Source organism: Pristiophorus japonicus, unplaced genomic scaffold (assembly GCF_044704955.1).
Source record: "Pristiophorus japonicus isolate sPriJap1 unplaced genomic scaffold, sPriJap1.hap1 HAP1_SCAFFOLD_1429, whole genome shotgun sequence".
Classification (NCBI taxonomy): Eukaryota; Metazoa; Chordata; class Chondrichthyes; family Pristiophoridae; genus Pristiophorus; species Pristiophorus japonicus.
In genome coordinates this window covers 2767-28367 of record NW_027251102.1, presented here as the reverse complement: position 1 = coordinate 28367, position 25601 = coordinate 2767, and the positions used below count along the sequence as shown (strand labels likewise).

At 42.3% G+C, this 25601-nt stretch overlaps 1 protein-coding gene across 1 annotated transcript; it reads left to right on the top strand.

Moving 5' to 3' along the window:
• Positions 1-912: 912 nt before the first annotated feature.
• nsdhl (NAD(P) dependent 3-beta-hydroxysteroid dehydrogenase NSDHL) lies at positions 913-22544 on the top strand. The gene is made up of 7 exons (XM_070870464.1): positions 913-1042; positions 1255-1413; positions 7719-7865; positions 7956-8084; positions 11932-12074; positions 17280-17382; positions 20653-22544. Exons 1-7 carry the CDS (start codon positions 1022-1024, stop codon positions 20983-20985), a joined length of 1035 nt encoding a protein of 344 aa, XP_070726565.1. The 5' UTR covers positions 913-1021; the 3' UTR covers positions 20986-22544.
• The last annotated feature ends 3057 nt before the right edge of the window (positions 22545-25601 follow it).

The window sequence follows — 25601 nt, the reverse complement described above, 5'->3', positions numbered from 1 at the left end:
TAGGAACAATTATTTCTCAACCAAAACCACTAAATCAGATGAACTGATCATTTACCTCAGTCTAGTTTGGGGGACCATGTATGCGAATTGGCTGTTGCATTTGCCTACCTACCTACCAAGAGTTGAATGCATTTCAAAAAATGGGAAGCACTTTATAAGCTCCTGAGGATGTAAACGGTGCTATATAAATGCAACTTCTTGATTATTTTAAAATGTCTCCATATAATGTAGCTGGAGATATGACGTTAAGCCGCCCCGCAGAATTTTGCAGATGTTTAAATTTATCGGCGGCCTCATTTTCTTTTCATAGTTTTGCCGTGGCAATGTGCGGGTGGACGTCCCACTGAAAAGTGCCGGTCCATCTATTAAATTAAACCTTGCCTGACCACCAGATTTAATTTTGCTGATTAAAAGATAATGCGATGGAGGACGTCCCCAGAGGTGTATTCCTCATCGTACTTTAGACAACTTCGAACCTCACGCAGTTTATAGCTGTGCCTCACTTGTCCAAAAAGACCATCAGCTGCCGAGCACCCAGTTCAAAAACAATACACAGCCTATATACCCGAGTTAATTTTCTCAAAATACCTATCCAACTTTTTAATATTCCGGATATAATCCGCCTCAATCACATTGGGCAATCCATTGTAAACACTTACCAACCTATGTGTTAAGTAGTTACCCCTGACCTGTCCATTCACATTGACACGTGCACTGTGTTGTGAATGGGTTTATATTCAACATTGATGTTGGTCACCGAGGAAGCGGAGCAAAATCCAATTCCGATTGGTCATTGCTTCACGTGCCATCATCGGCCCATGATCACCCGATAATCTAATTGGATGGTGGGGCTGTCACCCCGGCAACGTTCGGCCACAAGGGGACATTAACACCAATCAGACGGGACAGGGCCACCCCTTGGCACAATGGAGTTTAAGAGGTGGAGCTGACGGGATTCTGGTCGTGGTAGTGTACATCTTTGCAGTGTGAAATCACCATAAATTCTACTTTGCTGCGGAAGATGGCTACACGTTCGCGGGTGGTAAGTGAGTATTTCATTGGCAGTGTTTGAGTTAATGTAGTGTGTAGCATAACAGCGCGGAAGATGGAGATTTGTTTTGGATGCATAAATGAACGGAATGGGAGAGATGGGGAAAACATTGATGCACATGTGCAGAACCTGCAGACTTCAATGATAACCTGTCTGGCTAAGATCTTATGAAAATATATATTTTTTTCCATTTTGTTTTATAGCACAAGAAATGTACTGTTATCGGAGGCTCAGGTTTTTTAGGCCAACATTTAGTGAAGAAGCTTCTGGAGAAAGGATACGTTGTTAATATTTTGGATGTCCGAAAACCATTTGAGAATGAAGGAGTTCAGTTCTTCAGTGCAGATCTGTGCTGTAAGGAGGTTGGTGTAAATTACATTTTAGTTATAACACTACAGTATTTTATATTCAATTTCCCATGGCATGTTGCCATCTATTCGCAAAAAGAGAAAATGCCCAGCTTCGTGATTTTTGAATTGCGAATGAAAGCAAAAGAGGAAATAGCAAAGGCTCTGACCATCCTTTTCCAATCCTCTCCAGCTACATGTATGGTACTGGAGGACTGTTAAGGTTGTACCTTTGTTTAAAAAGGGAGAAAGGGATAGACCGAGTAATTACAGACCAGTCAGCCTAACCTTGTTGGTGGGGAAGTTATTGGAAAAAATTCTGAGGGACAGGATAATTCATTTAGAAAGACACGGATTAATCAAGTACAGTCAGCATGGATTTGTCAAGGGAAGGTCATGTCTGATTAACTTGATTGAATTTTTTGAGGAGGATCAATTGAGGGTAGTGCGTTTTGATATAGTGTAAATGGATTTTAGCAAGGCTTTTGATAAGGTCCCACGTGGCAGACTGGTCATGAAAGTAAAAGCCCATGGGATCCAGGGCAAAGTGGCAAGTTGGATCCAAAATTGGCTGAGGCAGGAAGCAAAGGGTAATGGTTGATGGGTGTTTTTGTGACTGGAAGGCTGTTTCCAGTGGGGTTTTGCAGGGCTCAGCAGTAGGTCCCATGCTTTTTGTGGTGTATATCAATGATTTTAGTCTTGAATGTAGGGGGTATAATTAAGAAGTTTGCAGATGATACAAAAATTGGCTGTGTGGTTGATGATGAAGAAGACAGCTGTAGAATGCAGGAAGATATCCATGAACTGGTCAGGTGGGCAGAACAGTGGCAAATAGAATTCAATCTGGAGAAGTGTGAGGTAATGCATTTGGGAAGGGCTAACCAGGCAAGGGAATACACATTAAATGGTAGGACACTGAGAAATGTAGAGGAATAGAGGGACCTTGGAGTGCATTTCCACAGATCCTTGAAGGTAGCAGGCCAGATAGATAAGGTGGTTAAGGCGGCATACGGAATACCTGCCTTTGTTAGTCAAGGCATAGAATACAAGAGCAGGGAGGTTATGCTTGAACTGTATAAAACACTAGTTCGGCCACAGCTAGAGTACTGCAAGCAGTTCTAGTCACCACATTACAGGAAAGATTTGATTGCACTAGAGAGAGTACATAGGAGATTTATGAGGATGCTGCCAGGACTGGAGAATTTTAGCTGAGGAAAGAACTGATCGGTTGGGTTTGTTTTCTTTGGAACATGGCTAAGTGGAGACCTTATTGAGGTGTATAAAATTGAGGGGCCTAGATAGAGTGGATAGAAAAGATCTATTTCCCTTAGCAGAGGGGTCAACAACCAGGGGACATAGATTTAAAGTGATTGGTAGGAGGTTTTGAGGGGAAATACTTTCATCCAGAGTGTGGTGGGGGTCTGGAGCTCACTGCCTGAAAGGGTGGTAGAGGCAGAAACTCTCACCACATTTAAAAAGGACTTGGATGGGCACTTGAAATGCCGTAACGTACAGGGCTACGGACCAAGAGCTGGAAAGTGGGATTAGGCTGGATAGCTCTTTGTCGGCTGATGTGGACACGATGGGCTGAAATGGCCACCTTCCACGCTGTAAATTTCTATGAAATACCAGGAACACATAGTTGCACTTTTCGTTTGAATGCAATTGGATTAATGGAATGAACAACTAGCTATCAATCACGATGCACCTGTAACAATCTTAACATTGCTAAAGCAATTCTCACGCTGCACCTAGGTTTGCCAACTCTGGTTTAACACATTCCTGGAGATTTAATCATATGATATTTGATCACGTGATATTTGTCCACTGTTTGCATACGTTCTTGCATTTACCTGACTTTAGTGTCTTAGTATCACCAAACCCCAAATAAAATATTTGACTTTGTACTATAATATGAATAACATAATTTATAAATCCCCCAAAAAATTGAAGGGTAAGTAATGTTTAAATAAAAACTACTTCTGTGATGTTTCTGCAATGAGAACTAGGGGGCATAAATCTTGGAATAAGGGGCTGCCCATTTAAAACTGAGATGAGGAGGAATTTCTTCTGAGGGTTGTAAATCTGTGGAATTCACTGCCTCAGAGCTGTGGAAGCCAGGACATTGAATAAATTGAAGATAGAAATAGACAGCTTCTTAACTGATAAAGAATTAAGGCGTTATGGGGAGTGGGCAGAGAAGTGGACCCGAGTCCATGATCGGATCAGCCATGATCGTATTAAATGGTGGAGCAGGCTCAAGGGGCCGTATGGCCTACTGCTCCTATTTCTTATGTTCTTATGAGAAATACCCAATTAAATATCATTGATTCGACAAAAACATAATCGATACAAACAACTTCTAACTAAAGTTTTCATGCAATTTTATGACTATACAATGCACAGCAAGTTAAAAATAATAAAGGCAAACCTAATTCAATTCACTGAGTCCCACATCCCACCACTGAAACCCAGCTTCAGGCAGATGAGGCTCAGTCCACAAAGAAAATCACCAAAGTTGCCTGACTCCCGGAACAAAATATATTGGCCTAGATTTTGCGGTGGTAATGATGGTGAAGCTGTCAGCGTTCTCCATCATTACTCCTTTTGAAAGTGACATCAATTCTGTAGTCCGTGCATACACAGATAAACATGGAAATCCAGAAGTTGCTGTCAGTCATTCCCTGCTCCTCCACAGATTGCACTGTGGAACTCCCTGGCACTGGCAATCGATTCAAATGACACTGAAGGAAGAAAACTTCCCACTATTATGCTGGAATAGCACTGTTTAACTATGCCACCCCCTGCCAAAAAATCCTTGTTGAAATAGGTGTAACTGGGTTTTTAATGTTGTATTGACTGCTGAACTACTGTTCTGGATGTGAAAAAATAATTTTATATCTGGAATGTCCAATTATACCAATAATATAAGAATTACATGGTTTTTAAAATAATTTTCTTTAAAGTTTGTATGATCTTTCAGCTTCTACCTTAATCCTATGTGTAAGTCTCAATCTTTATTTCACTCTCTGTAAAATTTATAAAAAGTAAATTATAATCTGTGCGTTTTACTTCCTGGTTTACTAGCTGTGAGAATTCTTCAATGTGATTGGCTGCTTAGCCTGCTTGATGACAGCCTCAGGTGCTGTCCCCTTCTCCTTCAAATCTATGGTCATCACCCCATTCCAAAAAAACAATCCTTGACCCCACTGTGCTTGCTAGCTACCGCCCCATCTCCAATCTCCAAAGTCCTTGAACGTGTTGTCACTTCCCAAATCCTTGACCATCTTTCCCAGAACTCCATGTTTGAATTCCTTCAATCTGGTTTCAGCCTCGCCACAGTACCGAAAGAGCTCTTATCAAAGTCACAAATGTCATCCTTCGTGACTGACAAAGGTAAACTATCACTCCTCGTCCTCCTGGATCTGTCTGCAGCTTTTGACACAGTTGACCACTCCATCCTCCTCCAATGCCTCTCCACCATTGTCCAGTTGGGTGGGACTGCTCTCGCCTGGTTCCATTCTTATCTATCTAATCGTAGCTAGAAAATCTCCTGCAATGGATTCTCTTCCCACTCCCGTGTCGTTACCCCTGGTGTCCCCCTCCTATTTCTCATCTATATGTGCCCCTTGGCGATATCATCTGAAAACATGGAGTCAGTTTCCACATGTATGCTGACTACACCCAGCTCTACCTCTCCACCACTTCTCTCGATCTCTCCATGGTCTCTAAATTGCCAGACTGTTTGTCTGACATCCAGTACTGGATGAGCAGAAATTTTCTCCAGTTAAATATTGGAAAGACCAAAGCCATTATCTTTGGTCCCGAATCCGCCACAAATTGCGTTCCCTAGCCACTGACTCCATCTCTCCCTAGCATCTATCTGAGGCTAAACCAGACTATTTGCAACCTAGGTGTCATATTTGACCCTGAAATGAGCTTCCGGCCACATATCCATGGCATAACTAAAACCGTCTATTTCCACCTCCGTAACATTGCCCGCCTCCACCCCTGCCTCAGCTCTCCTGCTGCTGAAACCCTCATCCATGCCTTTGTTACCTCTAGATTTGACTACTCCTGGCTGGCCTCCTGCATTCTACACTACGTTAACTTGAGGTCATCCAAAACTTGGCAGCCCGTGTCCTAACTGGCACCTAGTCCTGATCACCCATCACCCCTGACCTTGCTGACCTACATTGGCTCCCGGTTAAGCAACGCCTCGATTTCAAAAATCTCATCCTTGTTTACAAATCCCTCCATGGCCTCACCTCTCCCTATCTCTGTAATCTTTCAGCCTCACAACCCCACAAAATGTCTGTGCTCCTCAAATTCTGCCCTCTTGAACATCCCTGATTATAACTGCTCAACCATCAGTGGCTGTGCCTTCAGCTGCCTGGGCCCCAAGCTCTGGAACTCCCTACTTAAACCTCTCTGCCTTTCTACCTCTCTTTCCTCCTTTAAGATGCTCCTTAAAAGTTACCTCTTTAACAAAGCTGTTGGTCATCTACTGTAAATTCTTCTTCTGCAGCTTAGTGTCAAATTTATCTGTTTTGTCTTATGACACTGCTGTGAAATGACTTGGGATGTTTTACTATGTTAAAGGCTCTGTATAAATAAAAATTGTTGTTGTTGTTGGTGTATTACTGTTGCTGGACCCTGGAGATTCGTTTGACTTGGTGCCAGATTCAAACTAACGTTGGGAGAGCTGAAATTCACGCCACAGAGATCACTCGATCTTTGTGGACAGCTTTCTTTGAGGTCAGTGGCAAGCGCTGTCGCTTTGCCACTGATGCAGATTCTGGGCCATTATACAACAGTGCACATCACAGACTAACATGATCTCTCTTCTCCTTCGCACCAGTTTGTGTTTCTCTTCCCCATTCCCTCCCGAATTTGTGTTCCTTTTTTCTTTTTTTCTCTCTCTTCCTTGCTCTCGCTCGCTCCTTTTTTTTCCTCCTGAGTTGTCACCAATCGCCCATTCCAATTCCTGTAGAAGGGACCCTCAGTGCAGTTTAACAATCTTTTAACATTTCTGAAGCAGTTAATGAGTTACTAAACTGGTTGTAGAGTGTGCAACATTTATGGTAAATCATTGTGCAACAGAAATTTTAGGACAGAAGGAAGCTATTTGGCCCCTTGTACCCATGTCAGTGCTAGCTCCCTGGCCGGAAGCATTCAATCTCCTTTTCTTGCTCTTTTCTCATACTTTTTTTCACACCTCTGTGACCTGGGTTCAAATCCAGCCCAGATTGGTGACATGAAAAGCTCCTCTGTCTGTTGGAAGCGAACACTATGATGTTGTATCAATTAGTATTGTCGAACCCAGTTTTAAAATCCAAACATGGTGGTACTGGGGGGGAAAAATGAAGAGACACTAATGTTTAGGAATTATGTGATAATTTTGAGGAAACATGTCTTGTTTGAAGTAGGATTGCAGGTTTTCGGGATAAATATGGACAGATTTCTTGTCCTGGGACCGTATGAATAACTTTGTTTGGGAAGCAACTGACTCGGGTTTGAATATTGTATGTTGTAAACTTGATTATTCTAGAGTTTCACTTTACCTCTCGGATTGAGGAGAAATTTTGAAAATAATTCTTCTTGCGGTACTCGATACATTGGGGTAGATGTAATGATGGGACAAATGATACATTGACAGTGGAAAGCATGGATTCATTTGGTCAAATGGCGTGTTCTTTTCCACTTACAACAAACTAATCAGTAGGTTTTTTTGAGTGGAGTTATTTGTTTTGCCAGTGGGCTGTTTGCCCAACTGCATCACGAGGTTCCTGTCACTTAAGAAATTGATGTGAATCTGTATGAGCTTTTAACTCTTTAGTGTAATGGAGCACACTCTCAGCATTGTGCCAATGTAAGGTAATTTACTGTAGCAGGGGCCACCTACCTGAGACTAGATATTTGTATCGCTATATTAATGTAATATGATAGTGATGTGATAGCTTGATGTCTGATAGTGCACATGAAATGTAATATTTGTGACCATGGTAGTATCCGGGCACCTGGCATTTTCCTAGATACAGTGATTGGAGGAAATGATGTTAACAGTAACACTTTTTTTTAAATTAGTGTGTAAGGCAGCCATTAGGGACTAAGTATTATGGCCTTTCTCCTCCCCTCAAAACACAAACTTTCAGGCTGTTTGCAGCCAAGAGGAACTTGTTGTCCAGCAAGTTACCACAGGTTGTTCATCAAGTTTGTTTTGGTGTTACGTGTCCTATGCTGTTTGTAAACTTTAATGTGTATTAAAAGTAAAAAGTCAACAATGGAATTGCAAATGAATAAATTGTGGTTTTGTTTAGGATATACTGCCAGCAGTTCAGGATGTGAGCATCGTATTTCACTGCGCCTCTCCAGCACCTTCCAGTGACAACAGAGAACTCTTCTATAAGGTTAATTTCACAGGGACAAAAACTATAATAGAAGCATGTAAGGAAGCTGGTGTTCAGGTAAGAAATGGTGTATTGCAGCTTTATAAGCATTTCTTTGCTTTCTTCTCTCACCCACCTTTTATGACTGACTTTTTTTCTTGCACACAGAAACTGGTGCTGACTAGTAGTGCTAGTGTTGTATTTGAAGGCACTGACCTAAAGAATGGCTCTGAAGACCTACCATATGCTAAGAAGCCCATTGACTACTATTCACAAACAAAGATCTTACAGGAGATGGTAAGTTTTATTCTCTTGACATCTCTTTAAACCTAAATGAGGATGAAGTTATATAGTTCTGGTAGTCTTGAATATGGTGTGGCATGGCTGAGTGATGTAAACTTTACTGAAATACTTAATTGTTCTAGATTTGGGTTTTAAGTTTTTTTTTAACAAATTACTCGTAAGGATGCAAACAGTTGCTCCATGAAAAATATCATCTGCGCACAGATGACTCTACTCGCCTTCTGGGGTTTTTGCCCCCTGTCCCAATTGTTCGACATGATTCCAATATAATATAGTGGTATTTTATTGGGTATTACACAAAGGTCAGCACTTGTGTGCCTTAGCAGCAGTTCACAGTATAAAACGAGAATTATATAACCCATACTGTCCTGGGTAGAATTCGTACCCTCTTGATAGGAGTCTTGAAGGAAGCTTCCACCCCACCTGGGGTCTCTTCCATCTCACCCCGCCTGGGATATCTTCTGTTTGTTGGCCCTTGTCTTGTTCACACCTTGCCTGGGGTGACCTCTGTTTGAATCTGGATCCTTCAGTTACGTTGATAGACTGGAGAAGTTGGGGTTGTTCTCCTTGGAGCAGAGAGGATTGAGAGGAGATTTGTTAGAGATGTTCAAAATTACAAGGGGTCTTGACAAAGCAGATAGAGAGAAACTGTTTCTATTGGCATAAGGGTCGAGAAACAGAGGACACAGATTTAAGGTGATTGGTAAAAGAGCCAAAGGCGACGCAAGAATTTTTTTTTTTTATGCAGCGAGTGGTTAAGATCTGGAATGTACTGCTTGAAAGGGTGGTGGAGGCAGGCTCAATTTTATCTTTCAAAAGGGAATTAGATAAGTATCTGAAGGAAAATATTTTGCAAGGCTACGGGGAAAGGGCAGGGGAGTGGGACTAGCTGAGAGTCAGCACTGGCTCAACAGGCCAAATGGCTGCCTTCCGTGCAGTAACCATTTTATGATTGTATCATTTTATCCTCTTCTCATGGGTCACTGCTGCCTGGTTCCTCTCCACGGTCAGCCCTTGCTCCTGGTGCTCTACAGCCTAACTCATGTAAGTGGTCCTCTTTTTGCCACTTTTGAGGGTGATTATAGGGGTTGATATTGTCATGGGTATCTACCCTATTGGGGTCTTTCCAAAGGGTGGGGTAGCCAATGGTGTGTCGAGTTTGTTTCAGACGGAGGAAAGAGTCAACCCACTCCCCATCATACCTTTGATGGACAAGGGGTGATTGACTGGTCCTCAAGATGTTGTACCTTCATGGCTGACCAATCATTGGCCTACAACAGAGGAAGAAGACTGTTCCTCCATCTTATCTGATTCTTGCTTTTTTTCAAGGCCTTAGCCAGCAACTTCTGGACCTGTTGTCTCTTGTTCTACAGACATTGTCTGGTCCCAGGCCTTGTAATTCCAAGACCCTATTGTAATGGCACTGTCTTGTCTAGTCCCAAAACCAGTTAGTTGATTCTCACACTGTTAATTGTGTGAAGGCAGAATGCTTTTTCTGAATTTTGCAAAGCTTGACAAATTTTAGATTTTAATGACTACTTGTTTGATTTAATATTTAAAAAAGTGATCATATAAAGAACTGTAAAGGTTACATATCAAAAATACATATGGTACAATGAATGAAGGTGCACGTGTGAGGTTATAATAAGCGCTTACAATCTGTTAGTAGTCTTCAGGTACATTTTTGGTTAATACAAAGGTGATTTTACAAAATACATATCCAATACAGATTTAACGTGTCGTGGAATAGCCTTTCACCACCCTCTACCACAACAATGTGCCTTCCACCAAATCTTGGGAGACCACCCCAACTGCACTATTGTAAATGTTTATTTGCCATACCAGACATGTTTATGATTGGACTCATTGCCAATATGTGCTGCTTTGTGTAGTTTTTCACTGGGTCAAAGGCCACAAGGAGTTGGGTTTAGAATGTTGAAAAGTCTCTACCTGCAATAGGCAGCCAGTCAGTGATCAGTGTGACAATCCTGTGTGCCATCCAGTTCTTCAATAAATACTTTCTAAAAGTGAGTTAGAGGTATTTTTTTTGCTTGTCTCCTGGTTTGGTTTTCTGGGAAATTTTTACACCAATGTAAAAATATTTGTAAATTTCATATTAAACTTTTTTTTTTTCCCTCCATGTGCTAATTACAATTTTTGTTTTATCTGCCAATTCGAAAGATAAAACAAATTTATACCTCTGTCCACCAAACAACAACAACTTGTATTTGTATAGCACCATTAACGTAGTGAAAAATCTCAAGGCGCTCCACAGGAGTATTATGTGATAAAATTTGACTGCACCACAAGGAAAATTAAGAAGAAATTAAGGAAACCCTAACTTGAAATGGCTTTTCAACACTGATATTTTTCAGCTTTTAGACTTGAACTGTGTAGTATTTATTCTGTCAATGGGCTGACTGGGGTTAAAGGGGAACATAGCTCTCAGGAACTGCTTTCAATATAAAGTTCTTGCTTCCCCCTCTCCAATGCATACATTTTCCTCCCTTGTGCTTATTGGGAAGTTTCTCCAGTTTTTGAACTTGTGCAGGAAAGTTTAAAAACTGCTTTTCAATGCAACCAAATTGTGACGACCTGTGCGCAGCCTTGGATGACATGCACCATTTTCCATACCTCGGGAGTCTACTATCAGCAAGGGCAGACAACGATGACTAGGTCCAACACCACTTCCAGTGTGATCGTGCAGCCTTCGGTCGCCTGAGGAAGAGTGTGTTTGAAGTCCAGGACCTCCAATCTGGCACCAAGCTTATGGTCTACAGGGCAGTAGTGATACCCGCCCTTCAATATGGCTCCAAGATGTGGACTATATACAGTAGACACCTCAAAGCGCTGGAGAAGTAGCACCAGCGCTGCCTCTGCAAGATCCTGCAAATCCATTGGGAGGATAGACACACCAACGTCGGTGTCCTCGCTCAGGCCAACATCGAAGCACTGACTGCACTCGACCAGCTCCGCTGGGAAGGCCACATCGTCCACATGTCCAACACTTGACTCCAAAAGCAAGTGCTCTACTCTGAACACCTACATGGCAAGCAAGCCCCAGGTGGGCAGAGGAAACAATTCAAGGATACCCTCAAAGCCTCCTTGATAAAGTGCAACATCCCCACCAGCATCTGGGAATCCCTGGCCCAGACCACCCAAAGTGGAGGAAGAGCATCCGAGAGGGCGCTGAGCACCTCAAGACTCGTTACTGAGAGCATGCAGAAATCAAGCACAGACAGTGGAAGGAGCGTGTGGCAAACCAGACTCCTCACCAACCCTTTCCTTCAACCACTGTCTGCCCCACCTGTTGCAGAGACTGTAATTCCTGCATTGGATTGTTCAGTCACCTGAGAACTCACTTTGAATGGAAGCAAGTCTTTCTCGATTTCGAGGGACTGCCTATGCCTCTCTAACTCTCTCTCATCACTAACAATAATATTTCTCTTCAGTTTGGTGACTGCAACCACCACTTTGTGCACATGCAAAGTTTTTAATGTAAAACAATCTTGGGTTGAAAGAATCATTTTAGCTGAAAAAGGTTAACCAACTACCATTTAAGTTCATGAGGACCAGCCTGTACTTGCATTTGAAATGTTGCATGGGGATTACAGTTAGTACAGTAAGTTCTGCAGTTACATTTTCTTGTAGCCTTTTTGCCTATTTTATGGTACTCTTGACCAGTCTGTAAATTGTTCTAAGTATTTTGGCATCTGCATTGGTCGTATCCAAAACATTATAGACATGAGGAAAAAGTTTCCTGTTACATTGATGGAAGTGAATGCTGTAGCTTCTTTCCTACTTGCATGTTCACAATTAACTTTTTGTTTTTATATTACAGGAAGTTCTTGGTGCTAATAATCCAGATCAGAACTTCATGACCGTTGCGATTCGTCCTCATGGCATTTTTGGACCACAAGATCCACATTTAGTACCTGTCCTTGTACAGGCTGCCAAGAGCGGCAAGATGAAGTTTGTGATTGGGTTAGTACTGTATAGATGTAACTGCGTTAAGTAATAAGTGTGTCATACTATAACTGAACCTGTGGAGGAAAAAGACAACCAAGCAATAACCAGTCAGAAGCTAACAGCTTTCTAATTGACAAGATGCTGCGTGACTTGTGTCTTTTCAGGGTGTACGATTATTTGGATGGCCCATTATATGAAAACACAATCCTCTATACAATATGCTTCCTTCCTATTTCAACACTTCAAAGACAGGATGAAGGCAGTAATTCTGCTTTGTTATCGATAAACAGCAGCACCTTTTGAATTGTACTGTGAAATCAATTTCCATCTCTTGTAGTGACTTAAGTGCCTAAAGGCATCAAAATGGATTTTAAAGCGAGAACTTAATTGGAGCTTGTACTTGCAGCATTCGTGGAGTTTGGACAGTGATGATACCAGAAATGCGAGGGTATACATATCAGGAAAGGATGAACAGGCTGGGTCTCTTTTCTCTCGAAAAAAGAAGGCTGAGGGATGACCTAATAGAGGTTTTTTAAATTATAAATGGTTTTGATAGAAACATGGAAAATAGGTGCAGGAGCAAGCCATTCGGCCCTTCAAGCTTGCACCACCATTCAATATGATCATGGCTGATCATGCAACTTCAGTACCCCACTCCTGCCTTCTCTTCATACCCCCTGATCCCTTTAGCCGTAAGGGCCACATCGAACTCCCTTTTGAATATATCCAACGAACTGGACTCAACAATTTTCTGAGGTTAGAGAATTCCATAGGTTCACAATTCTCTGGGTGAAAAAGTTACTGCTCATCTCGGTCCTATATGGCTTACCCCTTTTCCTTAGACTGTGACCCCTGGTTCTGGACTGCCCCAATATCGGGAACATTCTTCCTGCATCTAACCTGTCCAATCCCGTCAGAATTTTATATGCTTCTATGAGATCCCCTCTCATTCTTCTAAATTCCAGTGAATATAAGCCTAGTCGATCCAGTCTTTCTTCATATGTCAGTCCTGCCATCCTGGGAATTAGTCTGGTGAACCTTCGCTGCACTCCCTCAATAGCAAGAATGTCCTTCCTCAGATTAGGAGACCAAATCTGCACATAATACTCAAGGTGTGGTCTCACGAAGGCCCTGTACAACTGCAGTAAGACCTCCCTGCTCCTATACTCAATCCTCTCGCTATGAAGCCCAACATGCCATTTGCTTTCTTAACTGCCTGCTGTACCTCCATGTCTACTTTCAATGACTGATGTACCATGGCACCCAGGTCTCGTTGCACCTTCCCTTTTACTAATCTGTCACCATTCAGATAATCTGCCTTTCTGTTTTTGCCACCAAAGTGGATAACCTCACACTTATCCACATTATACTGCATTTGCCCACTCACCCAACCTATTCAAGTCACCCTGCAGCCTCTTGGCATCCTCCTCACAGCTCACACTGCCACCCAGCTTAGTGTCATATACAAACTTGGAGATATTACATTCAATTCCTTCATCTAAATCATTAATATATATTGTAAATAGCTGGGGTGCCAGCACTGAACCTTGCGGTACCCCACTAGTCACTGCCTGCCATTCTGAAAGGACCCGTTTCCCACTCTTTGATCCTGTCTGCCAACCAGTTCTCTATCCACGTCAATACATTACCACCAATCCCATTAGCCTTAATTTTGCACACTAATCGCTTGTGTGGGACCTTGTCAAAAGCCTTTTGAAAGTCCAAATACACCACATCCACTGGTTCTCCCTTATCCACTCTACTAGTTACATCCTCAAAAAAATTCCAGAAGATTTGTCGAGCATGATTTCCCTTTCATAAATCCATGCTGACTTGGACCGATCCTGTCACTGCTTTCCAAATGCGCTGCTATTTCATCTTTAATAATTGATTCCAACATTTTCCCCACTACTGATGTCAGGCTAATCAGTCTATAATTCCCTGTTTTCTCTCCCTCCTTTTTTAAAAAGTGGGGTTACATTAGCTATCATCCGATCCAGAGTCCATGGAATTTTGGAAAATAGAGTGGATACAGAGAGAATGTTTGTGGGGAAGAGCATAACTAGAGGCTGTCTATAGATAAGATATTCACCAAGAAATCCAATAGTGAATTCAGAAGAAACTTCTTTACCCAAAGAGTGGTGAGAATGTGGAACTCGCTACCACAGGGAGTGGTTGAAGCAAACAGTATAGATGCATTTAAGGGGAGGCTAAACAAGCATATGAAGAAGGGAATAGAGTGTAATGCTGATAGATTTAGATGAGGAAAGATGGGAGAAAGCTTGAGTGGAGCATAAACGCTGGCATTGACTGGTTGGGCTGAATGGCCTGTTTCTGTACCATATATCCTATGTAATCCTATGTTACACCATCTGCTGTGGAAATGGAAAAATGCATATTTCCCTTTTTGTGGGTAGATCACATGGTCTCTGTAATATTAGAGATTGGCAATACCCACCTTTTTTTAATGGGTTTTATTTTAAGAACTCTACACAAACATGGTTTAAAGTGAGTTGTGTACAGACCTCCAAACAGTAGTAGTGATGTTGGGGAGGGCATCAAACAGGAAATTAGGGGTGCGTGCAATAAAGGTGCAGCAGTTATAATGGGTGACTTTAATATGCACATAGATTGGGCTAACCAAACTGGAAGCAATACGGTGGAGGAGGATTTTCTGGAGTGCATAAGGGATGGTTTTTTAGACCAATATGTCGAGGAACCAACTAGGGGGGAGGCCATCTTAGACTGGGTGTTATGTAATGAGAAAGGATTAATTAGCAATCTCGTTGTGCGAGGCCCCTTGGAGAAGAGTGACCATAATATGGTGGAATTCTGCATTAGGATGGAGAATGAAACAGTTAATTCAGAGACCATGGTCCAGAACTTAAAGAAGGCTAACTTTGAAGGTATGAGGCGTGAATTGGCTGAGATGGATTGGCGAATGATACTTAAGGGGTTGACTGTGGATGGGCAATGGCAGACATTTAGAGACCGCATGGATGAACTACAACAATTGTACATTCCTGTCTGGCATAGAAATAAAAAAGGGAAGGTGGCTCAACCGTGGCTATCAAGGGAAATCAGGGATAGTATTAAAGCCAAGGAAGTGGCATACAAATTGGCCAGAAATAGCAGCGAACCTGGGGACTGGGAGAAATTTAGAACTCAGCAGAGGAGGACAAAGGGTTTGATTAGGGCAGGGAAAATGGAGTATGAGAAGAAGCTTGCAGGGAACATTAAGACGGATTGCAAAAGTTTCTATAGATATGTAAAGAGAAAAAGGTTAGTAAAGACAAATGTAGGTCCCCTGCAGTCAGAATCAGGGGAAGTCATAACGGGGAACAAAGAAATGGCGGACCAATTGAACAAGTACTTTGGTTCGGTATTCACGAAGGAGGACACGAACAACCTTCCGGTTATAAAAGGGGTCGGGGGGTCTAGTAAGGAGGAGGAACTGAGGGAAATCCTTATTAGCCGGGAAATTGTGTTGGGGAAATTGATGGGATTGAAGGCCGATAAATCCCCAGAGCCTGATGGACTGCATCCCAGAGTACTTAAGGAGGTGGCCTTGGAAATAGTGGATGCGTTGACAGTCATTTTCCAACATTCCATTGACTCTGGATCAGTTCCTATGGAGTGGAGGGTAGCCAATGTAACCCCACTTTTTAAAAAAGGAGGGAGAGAGAAAACAGGGAATTATAGACCGGTCAGCCTGACATCGGTAGTGGGTAAAATGATGGAATCAATTATTAAGGATGTCATAGCAGTGCATTTGGAAAGAGGTGACATGATAGGTCCAAGTCAGCATGGATTTGTGAAAGGGAAATCATGCTTGACAAATCTTCTGGAATTTTTTGAGGATGTTTCCAGTAGAGTGGATAAGGGAGAACCAGTTGATGTGGTATATTTGGACTTTCAGAAGGCGTTCGACAAGGTCCCACACAAGAGATTGATGTGCAAAGTTAGAGCACATGGGATTGGGGGTAGTGTACTGACATGGATTGAGAACTGGTTGTCAGACAGGAAGCAAAGAGTAGGAGTAAATGGGTACTTTTCAGAATGGCAGGCAGTGACTAGTGGGGTACCGCAAGGTTCTGTGCTGGGGCCCCAGCTGTTTACACTGTACATTAATGATTTAGATGAGGGGATTAAATGTAGTATCTCCAAATTTGCGGATGACACTAAGTTGGGTGGCAGTGTGAGCTGCGAGGAGGATGCTGTGAGGCTGCAGAGCGACTTGGATAGGTTAGGTGAGTGGGCAAATGCATGGCAGATGAAGTATAATGTGGATAAATGTGAGGTTATCCACTTTGGTGGTAAAAACAGAGAGACAGACTATTATCTGAATGGTGACAGATTAGGAAAAGGGGAGGTGCAAAGAGACCTGGGTGTCATGGTACATCAGTCATTGAAGGTTGGCATGCAGGTGCAGCAGGCGGTTAAGAAAGCAAATGGCAAGTTGGCCTTCATAGCAAGGGGATTTGAGTACAGGGGCAGGGAGGTGTTGCTACAGTTGTACAGGGCATTGGTGAGGCCACACCTGGAGTATTGTGTACAGTTTTGGTCTCCTAACCTGAGGAAGGACATTCTTGCTATTGAGGGAGTGCAGCGAAGGTTCACCAGACTGATTCCCGGGATGGAGGGACTGACCTATCAAGAAAGACTGGATCAACTGGGCTTGTATTCACTGGAGTTCAGAAGAATGAGAGGGGACCTCATAGAAACATATAAAATTCTGACGGGGTTAGACAGGTTAGATGCAGGAAGAATGTTCCCAATGTTGGGGAAGTCCAGAACCAGGGGTCACAGTCTAAGGATAAGGGGTAAGCCATTTAGGACCGAGATGCGGAGGAACTTCTTCACCCAGAGAGTGGTGAACCTGTGGAATTCTCTACCACAGAAAGTTGTTGAGGCCAATTCACTAAATATATTCAAAAAGGAGTTAGATGAGGTCCTTACTGCTAGGGGGATCAAGGGGTATGGCGAGAAAGCAGGAATGGGGTACTGAAGTTGAATGTTCAGCCATGAACTCATTGAATGGCGGTGCAGGCTAGAAGGGCCGAATGGCCTACTCCTGCACCTATTTTCTATGTTTCTATGTTTCTATGAGATGATGGGCAGTTTAGCTGTTAATTATCATTCCTGGAAATTTGTTAGATGTGTTGGCAATATTCTGTTGGCTGGTTTACTTTCTGGTCTGATAAATGTGTGCCTTTACAGCAATGGCAAGAACCTGGTAGACTTCACCTACGTTGATAATGTTGTGCATGGGCTGATCCTGGCAGCAGAGAATCTTCACCCAAAGTCACACATCTGTGGAAAGGTAATGGTTGACAGTGTATGTCTGCATAAATATCTCTCAGCAAGCTTTTTCAATCTTGTTTTGATTAATCTCACATTTTTAGCTCTCCGTAATTGTTTCGCATTAGTGAACTGGACTGCTCCATTGATGGTACGGGGACATTTAGTAATAACAGGACACTGAAATTTCTGTCTTTTGACAATCTGACTAAAATTTTTCCTGATTTATAGCCGAGAGACCCATTGTTAGCTTTTACTAGTGGATAGAAGGATCAGCCTGTAGCAGGGTCTCAGAGGACAACTATTCTCAATTCATCACGCTCTCTGCTGAGTTCACTACCTATCCTCCCTTAATCTCTTCCTTCAGGTAAATTCCCCAACCCATATTCATGTCCACATCCTTGACTTTGCCATCTCTCATGGCCTCGCTACTCCCATCATGCTAAACACAGATAAGGCCATCTCTGAGCACTTCCTCATATCGCTCTCCATCCCAACCCCGCCCCTGGAAAAAAAACTCTCTCCCAACTCCCTTGATACTGCACTGGAATGTCAACTGTGCTTTTTGCGTTCAAGTCGTGGAGTGGGACTTGAACCCACAACTTTATGACTCAGTGGCAAGTGTGCTACCAACTGAGCCACTAGCTGACATTAGAAGACTGAAGCCATTGTTTTCAGTCCCCACCAGAAACTGCGTCCCCTAGCCACTGATTCCAACCCTCTCCCTAGCATCTGTCTGAGGCTAAAGCACATTGTTCGCAACCTTGGTGTCATATTTGACCTTGAAATGAGCGTCTGATCCCATATCCGCGGCATAACTAAGACCGCCTACCTCCATAACATCGCCCGTCTCTGACCCTGCCTCAGCTCATCTGCTGCTGAAACCCCCATCCATGCTTTTGTTACTTACCTCTAGACTTGACACTCCTGGTTGGCCTCCCGCGTTCTATCCTATGTAAACTTGAGGTAATTTAAAACTCAACTACCCTTGTCCTAATCCGCACCAAGTCCTGTTCACCCATCACCCCTGTGCTCGCTGACCTACATTGGCTCCTGGTTAAGCAACACCTCAATTTCAAAATTCTCATCCTTATTTTCAAATCCCTCCATGGCCTCGCCCCTCCCTATCTCTAATCTCCTCCAGCCCCATAACCCCCAGAGATATCTGCGCTCCTCTAATTCTACCTTGTTGAGCACCCCTGATTATAATCGCTCAACCATTGGTGGCCGCGCCTTCTGTTGCCTAGGGCCCAAGCTCTGTAATTTCCTGCCTAAACCTCTCCGCTTCTCTACCCCATTTCCTTTTTAAGGCGCTCCTTAAAACCTAGCTCTTTGACCAAGCTTTTGGTCATCTGCCCTAATTTCTCCTTGTGTGCCTCGGTGTCAAATTTTTGTCTTGTAATACTCTTGTGAAAGCGCCTTAGGATGTTTTACTATGTTAAAGGTGCTATATAAATACAAGTTGTTACTGTTGGCGGGAGCCCATTTATCTGTGATCAGCTGCACTGTTCATCAGAGGCACCCAGCAAAGTTCTCTGCACAAAAATCTCTTTGCTCCCTCCAGCAGCACTCTTGCTAGTAGAAGTGACCTTGTTGCTTCAGGGTTAGGATTTCTGCACACAGACCCGGCAGAAGCCATCTCCGGAGACAACCAAAGGATTAGTGATAGATCATTTTACATTGATACCTGTATTAATACTGGCAAGTGTATTATAATCTAATGTACTTTAATAGATTGAACAGTTCGTGACATTGTATTGAAAAGAAATAACTTGCATTTATATAGTGCTTTTAATGACCTCTGGACATCCCAAAGCGGTTGAAGTGCAGTCGCTGTTGTAATGTAGGAAATGCGGCAGCCAATTTGCACATAGCAAGGTCCCACAAAAAGTAATGAGATAACAACCAGATAATCTGTTTTTTAGTGATGTTGGTTGAGGGGTAAATATTGGCCAGGACACCGGGAAGAACTCCCCTGCTCTTCTTGAAATAGTACCATAGAAGCTTTTGCACTCTCGAGAGATCAGCCATGATCTCATTGAATGGCGGAGCAGGCTTGAGGGGCCAAATGGCTGACACCTGCTCCTTTTCTTATATTCTTACGTTGTCACTCACATAACTGAATCATTATCATCGGCAGTCCCTTGAAACGAGGATGACTTGCTTCCATGCCAAAAAAGGATGAGATCACAGGTGTTTCAATGAAGGACCTAATATTCCAGGTCCTGAACTACATGTTGAAAGGTGAAAGATGCCTGTGCATGGATTTTTTTAATGTGTGTTGGCCGTTGCACACCAGCCACCACATGGGCTTGAAAAGAGCTAGGCCTTGGTCCAGTGGCAATGGTTAACCAAGATGACCGGAGACCTGCTCTGCTGCAAGGACCTAGAGTGCACATATATCGCAGTGTGGGCTGGCCCATGCTGCCCATGGGTAGCCTCTCCTGGGTCCCGAACGCGCACCTCTCCTGGGCCACGACCACGTTGCTCCACAAACTCTCGTCACTCCTTCGCCCTGACCTCGCTGCTCCCGCTGTACCTGCCCACGCTCCAATCACCGACCTGGACCTTGATGACGTCCAATCCAGTCACCCTCTTCGCTGCCGTCGCCTTCCTGCACCAGCTCGCGCTGTACCTTGCAGTGGCATGCCGCTCCAGAGCCCACAGCGCTGCTCCTTTTATGGCCCCGACCTGCCGCTGATGGTCTCTCGCAGGCTGGGGCCGTCACACTATCAGTACTGTGGTACATCTGTTCAACTTCGAAATCTGGACATCAAGGGGAAGCTAGATAAGCACATGAGGGAGAAGAGTATAGAAGGATATGTTGATGGGGTTTGATGAAGAGGGGTAGGAGGAGGCTCATTGGTCCTACTCGTGCTCCTATTTCTTATGTTCTTATGTAGAGGGAGCGGGCAGACAATGCAGCACTGTCTGGGTACTGCATGTGTGTCGGATTAGATTATGTGTTCAAGTCTCTGGAGAAGGACTTGAACCCACAACCTCTGACTCAGTCAAGAATGCTCCCACTGAGCCATGGCTGGCGCCCTTTAAAATCCTGCAACATTTATGTTGACTTAAAATTAGTTTGGCAGATCTTGATGTTGTCCTCTTGTTCACCCCCACCCCTAACCTGCAATAGTTAACAAAGGATACAGTTAAGAAATATTATCATAACCCACGTTGTCATTTAACAAAATTGTCAATATAGTGTTTGGGGTTAATTTGGAAGAACTCCTGTTTTGTAATATGCTCGTTGCTTTCTTGACTCTTTTTTTCTTTTTAATTCCAATAGGCTTATCATATCACAAATGATGAACCGATTCCTTTCTGGACCTTCTTGTCTGAGCTTTTAGTTGGATTAAATTATGATCGGCCAAAGTATCACATACCCTACCTGCTAGCTTATTATTTGGCCTTCTTGCTTTCAATTTTGGTGTTGCTACTAAAGCCATTTGTGACCATTAAACCTACATTCACTCCCATGCGAGTAGCATTAGCAGGAACATTCCATTACTACAGTTGTGAAAGAGCAAAGAAAGATCTAGGATATAAACCTGTTGTCTGCCTGAATGAAGGAATCAAGTATACAATTCAAAGTTTCACAGACCTCAGTCGATCAAGATAACTACCATTTCAGCCAACCCATTATTTGTTATTCTACTTTGTTCTCAATCTGGTGGTAGCAAGTGGATTTGAATATCTGGGTTGATTGTTGCTCTGATTCATGCCATGATTGGAATAAGTTTTACCAGTTCTTGACTGGGTTGCTTGGAACCCAGTGAAAATCTGGTAAAACACTGGTATGGTGACTTCTACCACCTCTGGGAAGGGGAAAAGTAGTTGTGTATCTTAATCACTATCATTGTTTCCTTTGGCCCATTATAAAATGTCACTATTGGATGTAAATAGCAAACCCAGACCTCACTTCCTATGGATACTTTAAATCGAAAATATTTGGTGGCCAGAAGGCCTTGTAACACAGAAAATACTTGTGCCGTATCCATAGATTATTTGGGCTATCATTCAAGCTGATATCTTAAAGCAAACTGATAAATAATTGGAAAAATGCATTTTTGCTTACATTTGACTTGTATGTCAAGTTGAGACTTTATTAGTACGGTCTTCCATGTGAAATGTCTGGGATTCTCTTGACCCTTTAGCCTTTTATTAAAATATAGTACCCCAAAGGTTGATATCATGGAGTGTCATGGCCTTGATTTAAAACAAAACACACACAAATGTTCAGCTCCCTATTCACTCACTGTTTATGGTAAACTTCGCTTTAAATTATGAAATAATTGGAATAACTCCCCAAATCACTACTCTGAATTTTGCTTTGAATATCAGCATTGTTGCAATTGTTATCAATGTATAATTTCTGATCTTTTTAAATAAAATGTACATCAGCAAACAGAAAATGATCCCTTTTTCCCCCTTTTATGGTGTTGTGCTTAATATCTAAATAGTTTGGTCTAAGCTGGGATGGTGGTATTGCCATTAAACTGTTAGTTGCTTCGGTTCTGGAGTGTAGTGCTGCCATTTATCGTTATTATCAACTATTCCTTTAGAGATATTGCACATTTTCTACATTTCTGTGACACAATGGAGTATTTTTAAAAATGTTTTCTTTACTATGTATTTTTAAAATGCTATTCAGAATGGGGATTAAGCATTTATTTAAACGCTAACATTAGTTAGAATTAGATGGAAGGTCTATCTTACATTTTTGAAAAAGACTAAGGATCCTTAACGGGTAAAATATTTGGATATTAAATGTGTCATGTCTCATTTACTATTCAAAAGATTGGTATCTGCCAAACCATTGGCTCATTACATTGAAAGTCTCATTAAAAGTAACTGCTGCTCAAAGGGAATCCTGGACATGAATCTCCGAGCTACCTACTCTTAGTTCGTTTACTCTTAGGCTGTAAGGTACTGGGATGAAATGTGGTTCCTTGGGAATGCACCAATGTAAATTGTAAAAATACATTCTTTTGTTTGGTCTACTAAGGATGTAAACTGCCATCTCTGTCTGATTTTGTATTTGTTTATCCCAAGCCTGATAGTTAATTTTGAAGGGATCACATCTAAGTAACTAATTTGTTTAATCCTTTGTGAACTGGCTGCAGATGCTGTATTTCAACTGATTAAACATGTCACTTATACTGCTGCTTCTGTAAATAACTGTATCCATGAATAAGTATTCGTTTGTTAAATCTGTCATAAAAAATGTTTCTGGCTGATGTCTGTCTGCTAAATCGATGATGTAATGGCATTTCTACATATTAGCCAGTAACAATTATGCGATCAAACGATTATAAATACGGTCATATTTTGCTTCTTGGGGAACAAGGGCTTGCCTGTAGAAGATGACTTTTACATTGGGCACAAAGTATTTGCAGAGAGATTGAACTAGAACTAAAACCCAGCAGATTTCCTTTTTAAATTATGATAGTGTTCTAAAAACAAAATAGAAAAATACTTTTTGGACTTATATAGGATGAACTAATTGCTAACCATGATCTTGTGAATGTAACTTTCTGTTGATCTATTATACCAAGTCAAAATTGTTGTTATTCTCTTGGTTACATCTGCTTTTAATAATCCTTGTCAGAAAGCTCTTTTGAGGGACCAAGAGGGGAGAACACTGTCCTTTCACTGCTCTTGTTTTGAGTGTACCTAGACTTTTTTGGTAGGGTTGGGGAGGGAGTAGGTCAGCAGAAACTCTGATGGGAGACTTGGATGTTCTAAATGTGCCACAGAAGGTTGACATGATTCTGAACTTTTAGTACTAGATGTATCATCTTGGAGCCACTGTGGCCCCCAAAGAGCCCCTGTTTACTTCTCTATTCTCCTCCTGCCTTCCACCCACCCCCATTAGCAGATGGAAGGACTTGTACAGGGTAGATTACAATATACCAGCCACCTTGATGTTCTAGCTGTCTAAGTACAGTGATGTGTTGCAGTCTTAACTCCAAATACTTAATTCAGGATCTCTGGTGAGAATCTGCTATCCCAACATATTATTGAAGGCATCAGATAGGGTTAGTAATGTTGATGCAATGGTGGATGGGGGACTTATGAAAAGATCTAGTCATTGAGAATCTGGCATATGGTCCCAGCAGCCTGCAAAGGGACTTCAGCAATGAGATCTTTTGCCTCCTCCTATTCATCTTTTGTCTCCTTGGTGTCTTAGATTGCCCTTCTCCGCTGGGTGCTCCAGTTTTCCTCGGTGTATTCCAAAGTTGTGAGCATGTAGCAGACTATACTGTCCCTGGAGACATTGGCCAGGCTATATTGTACGATGCCGCTTGATTTATCAAGGCATCTGAAATGCTACAAGGTGCTTGTAATGCATTTGAGAATTATTTTGGTCATTTCGTGCAGTCGTTCATGGCTATTGTAAAAGTGCCATAATCCGGGGCTCAGTATAATATTCCCCATCTTATAGGAGTCAAACTTGCACTCTGTGGCTCAAATAATGGGGTTGTGGTGGTTTGCAATAAAAAAAAATGATCATGCAGGTGCCGAAGGGGCATAATCATAGAATGATGCCACGCAGGAGGCCATTCAGTCCATTGTGCCTGTGCAGGCTCTTTGGATAGTTATTTCAATTCATCCCACTCCTCTGCTCTTTCTCCATAGCCCTGCAATTTTTTTTTCTCTAGCAAACATTTATCCAGTTATTATTGACTCTGCTTCCACCACGCTTTTCAGGCACTGCACTCCACTGCAGACTGTAATTTGCTGTATAACTTTTTTTTCCCTCATGCCGCTGCTGATGCTTTTGCGAATTACCTTAAATCTGTGTCCACTGGTTCCTAACCTATTTGCCACTGGAAATAGTTTCTCATTTACTGTACCAAACCTGTACATGATTTTGAATAGCCGTATCAAATCTCCCCTTAACCTCTTTTCTAAGGAGAACAAGCTCAGTTTTTCGAGTCTCTCTCTGCATAACTGAATTCGCTTCCCTGGTACCATTCAAGTAAAACTGTTCTGCACCCTCTCCAATGCTTTGACATCCTTCGTAAAGTGTGTTGTCCAGAATTGGCCACAATACTCCAACTGGGGCCTAACCCATGTTTTTATAAAGATTTAGAATAGAAACATAGAAATTTACAGTGCAGAAGGAGGCCATTTCGGCCCATCGTGTCCGCGCCGGCCGACAAAGAGCCGCAAGGCCCTCGGTCAGCCCTGAAGGTTACATATAAATCTATGAACAATGGTGGAAAGTTAACGAGCACCCAGCTCGTCCTTGCTTTTGTACACTCTGCCTCCATTTATAAAGCCAAGGACACAGTATACCTTAACAACCTTCTCAACTTGTCCTGCTACCTTCAAAGATTTGCGTACGTACACCCCAAGGTCTCTCTGTTCCTTCACCCACTTTAAAATTGTATCACTTAGTTTATATTGCCTTTCTTCATTCTTTCTACCAAAAGGAATCACTTCACACTTCTCTGCATTAAATTTCAATTGCCATGTCTGCCCATTTCAGCAATCTTTTTGAAGTCTATTACTATCCTCCCAAATGTTTACTACATTTGAGTTTTGTGTCATCTGCAATCTGTAATTGTGCCCTGTCACCCAAGTCCAGGTCATTAATATATATCAATGAGAGCAGTGATCCTCATACAGCCACCACTGTATACTTCTCTCCAGTTTGAAAAACAGCCATTCACCCCTACTCTCTTCAATTTTGCGAGCAAATTTATTATGTGGTATTTTATCAAATGCCTTTTGAAAGTTCATATATCCAATATTAACTGCACTACCCTCATCGCCTCACTCTTGCACCTGGACATTATCGGTGACGGCCCAAACTTGGGAATTCTTATCATTTGGATAACGAAGTATCCTTTCATACTGACTTCAGTTGGAAAAGTGATATAATTGCTTGAACTGAAAGCAAGGCATTAGTGGGTTGTGCACCCTTGGGAGATGTAGAGGCTGGAGAGTGCATGTGGATTAAGTGAAGAATTCACTGTGAAAATGCTATCAAAAAGTATAACTGCTTGAACTGACAATTAAGGCATTAGTCATGTACTTGATGCATGGGTGGACTATTGTTCGACTGATGTCTGCTTTACCCTGGAATGAAACTAAGGTATAACAATTAAATTATGTGCTGACCTTAACAGCTACTAGCAGTACTGTGCATGTATTAAGCGAGTTTGGCTGGAGTCAGGCTCCAGCAGGCAGTACAACTATGTCACAGCCTCAAGAATTTAAGGGTGC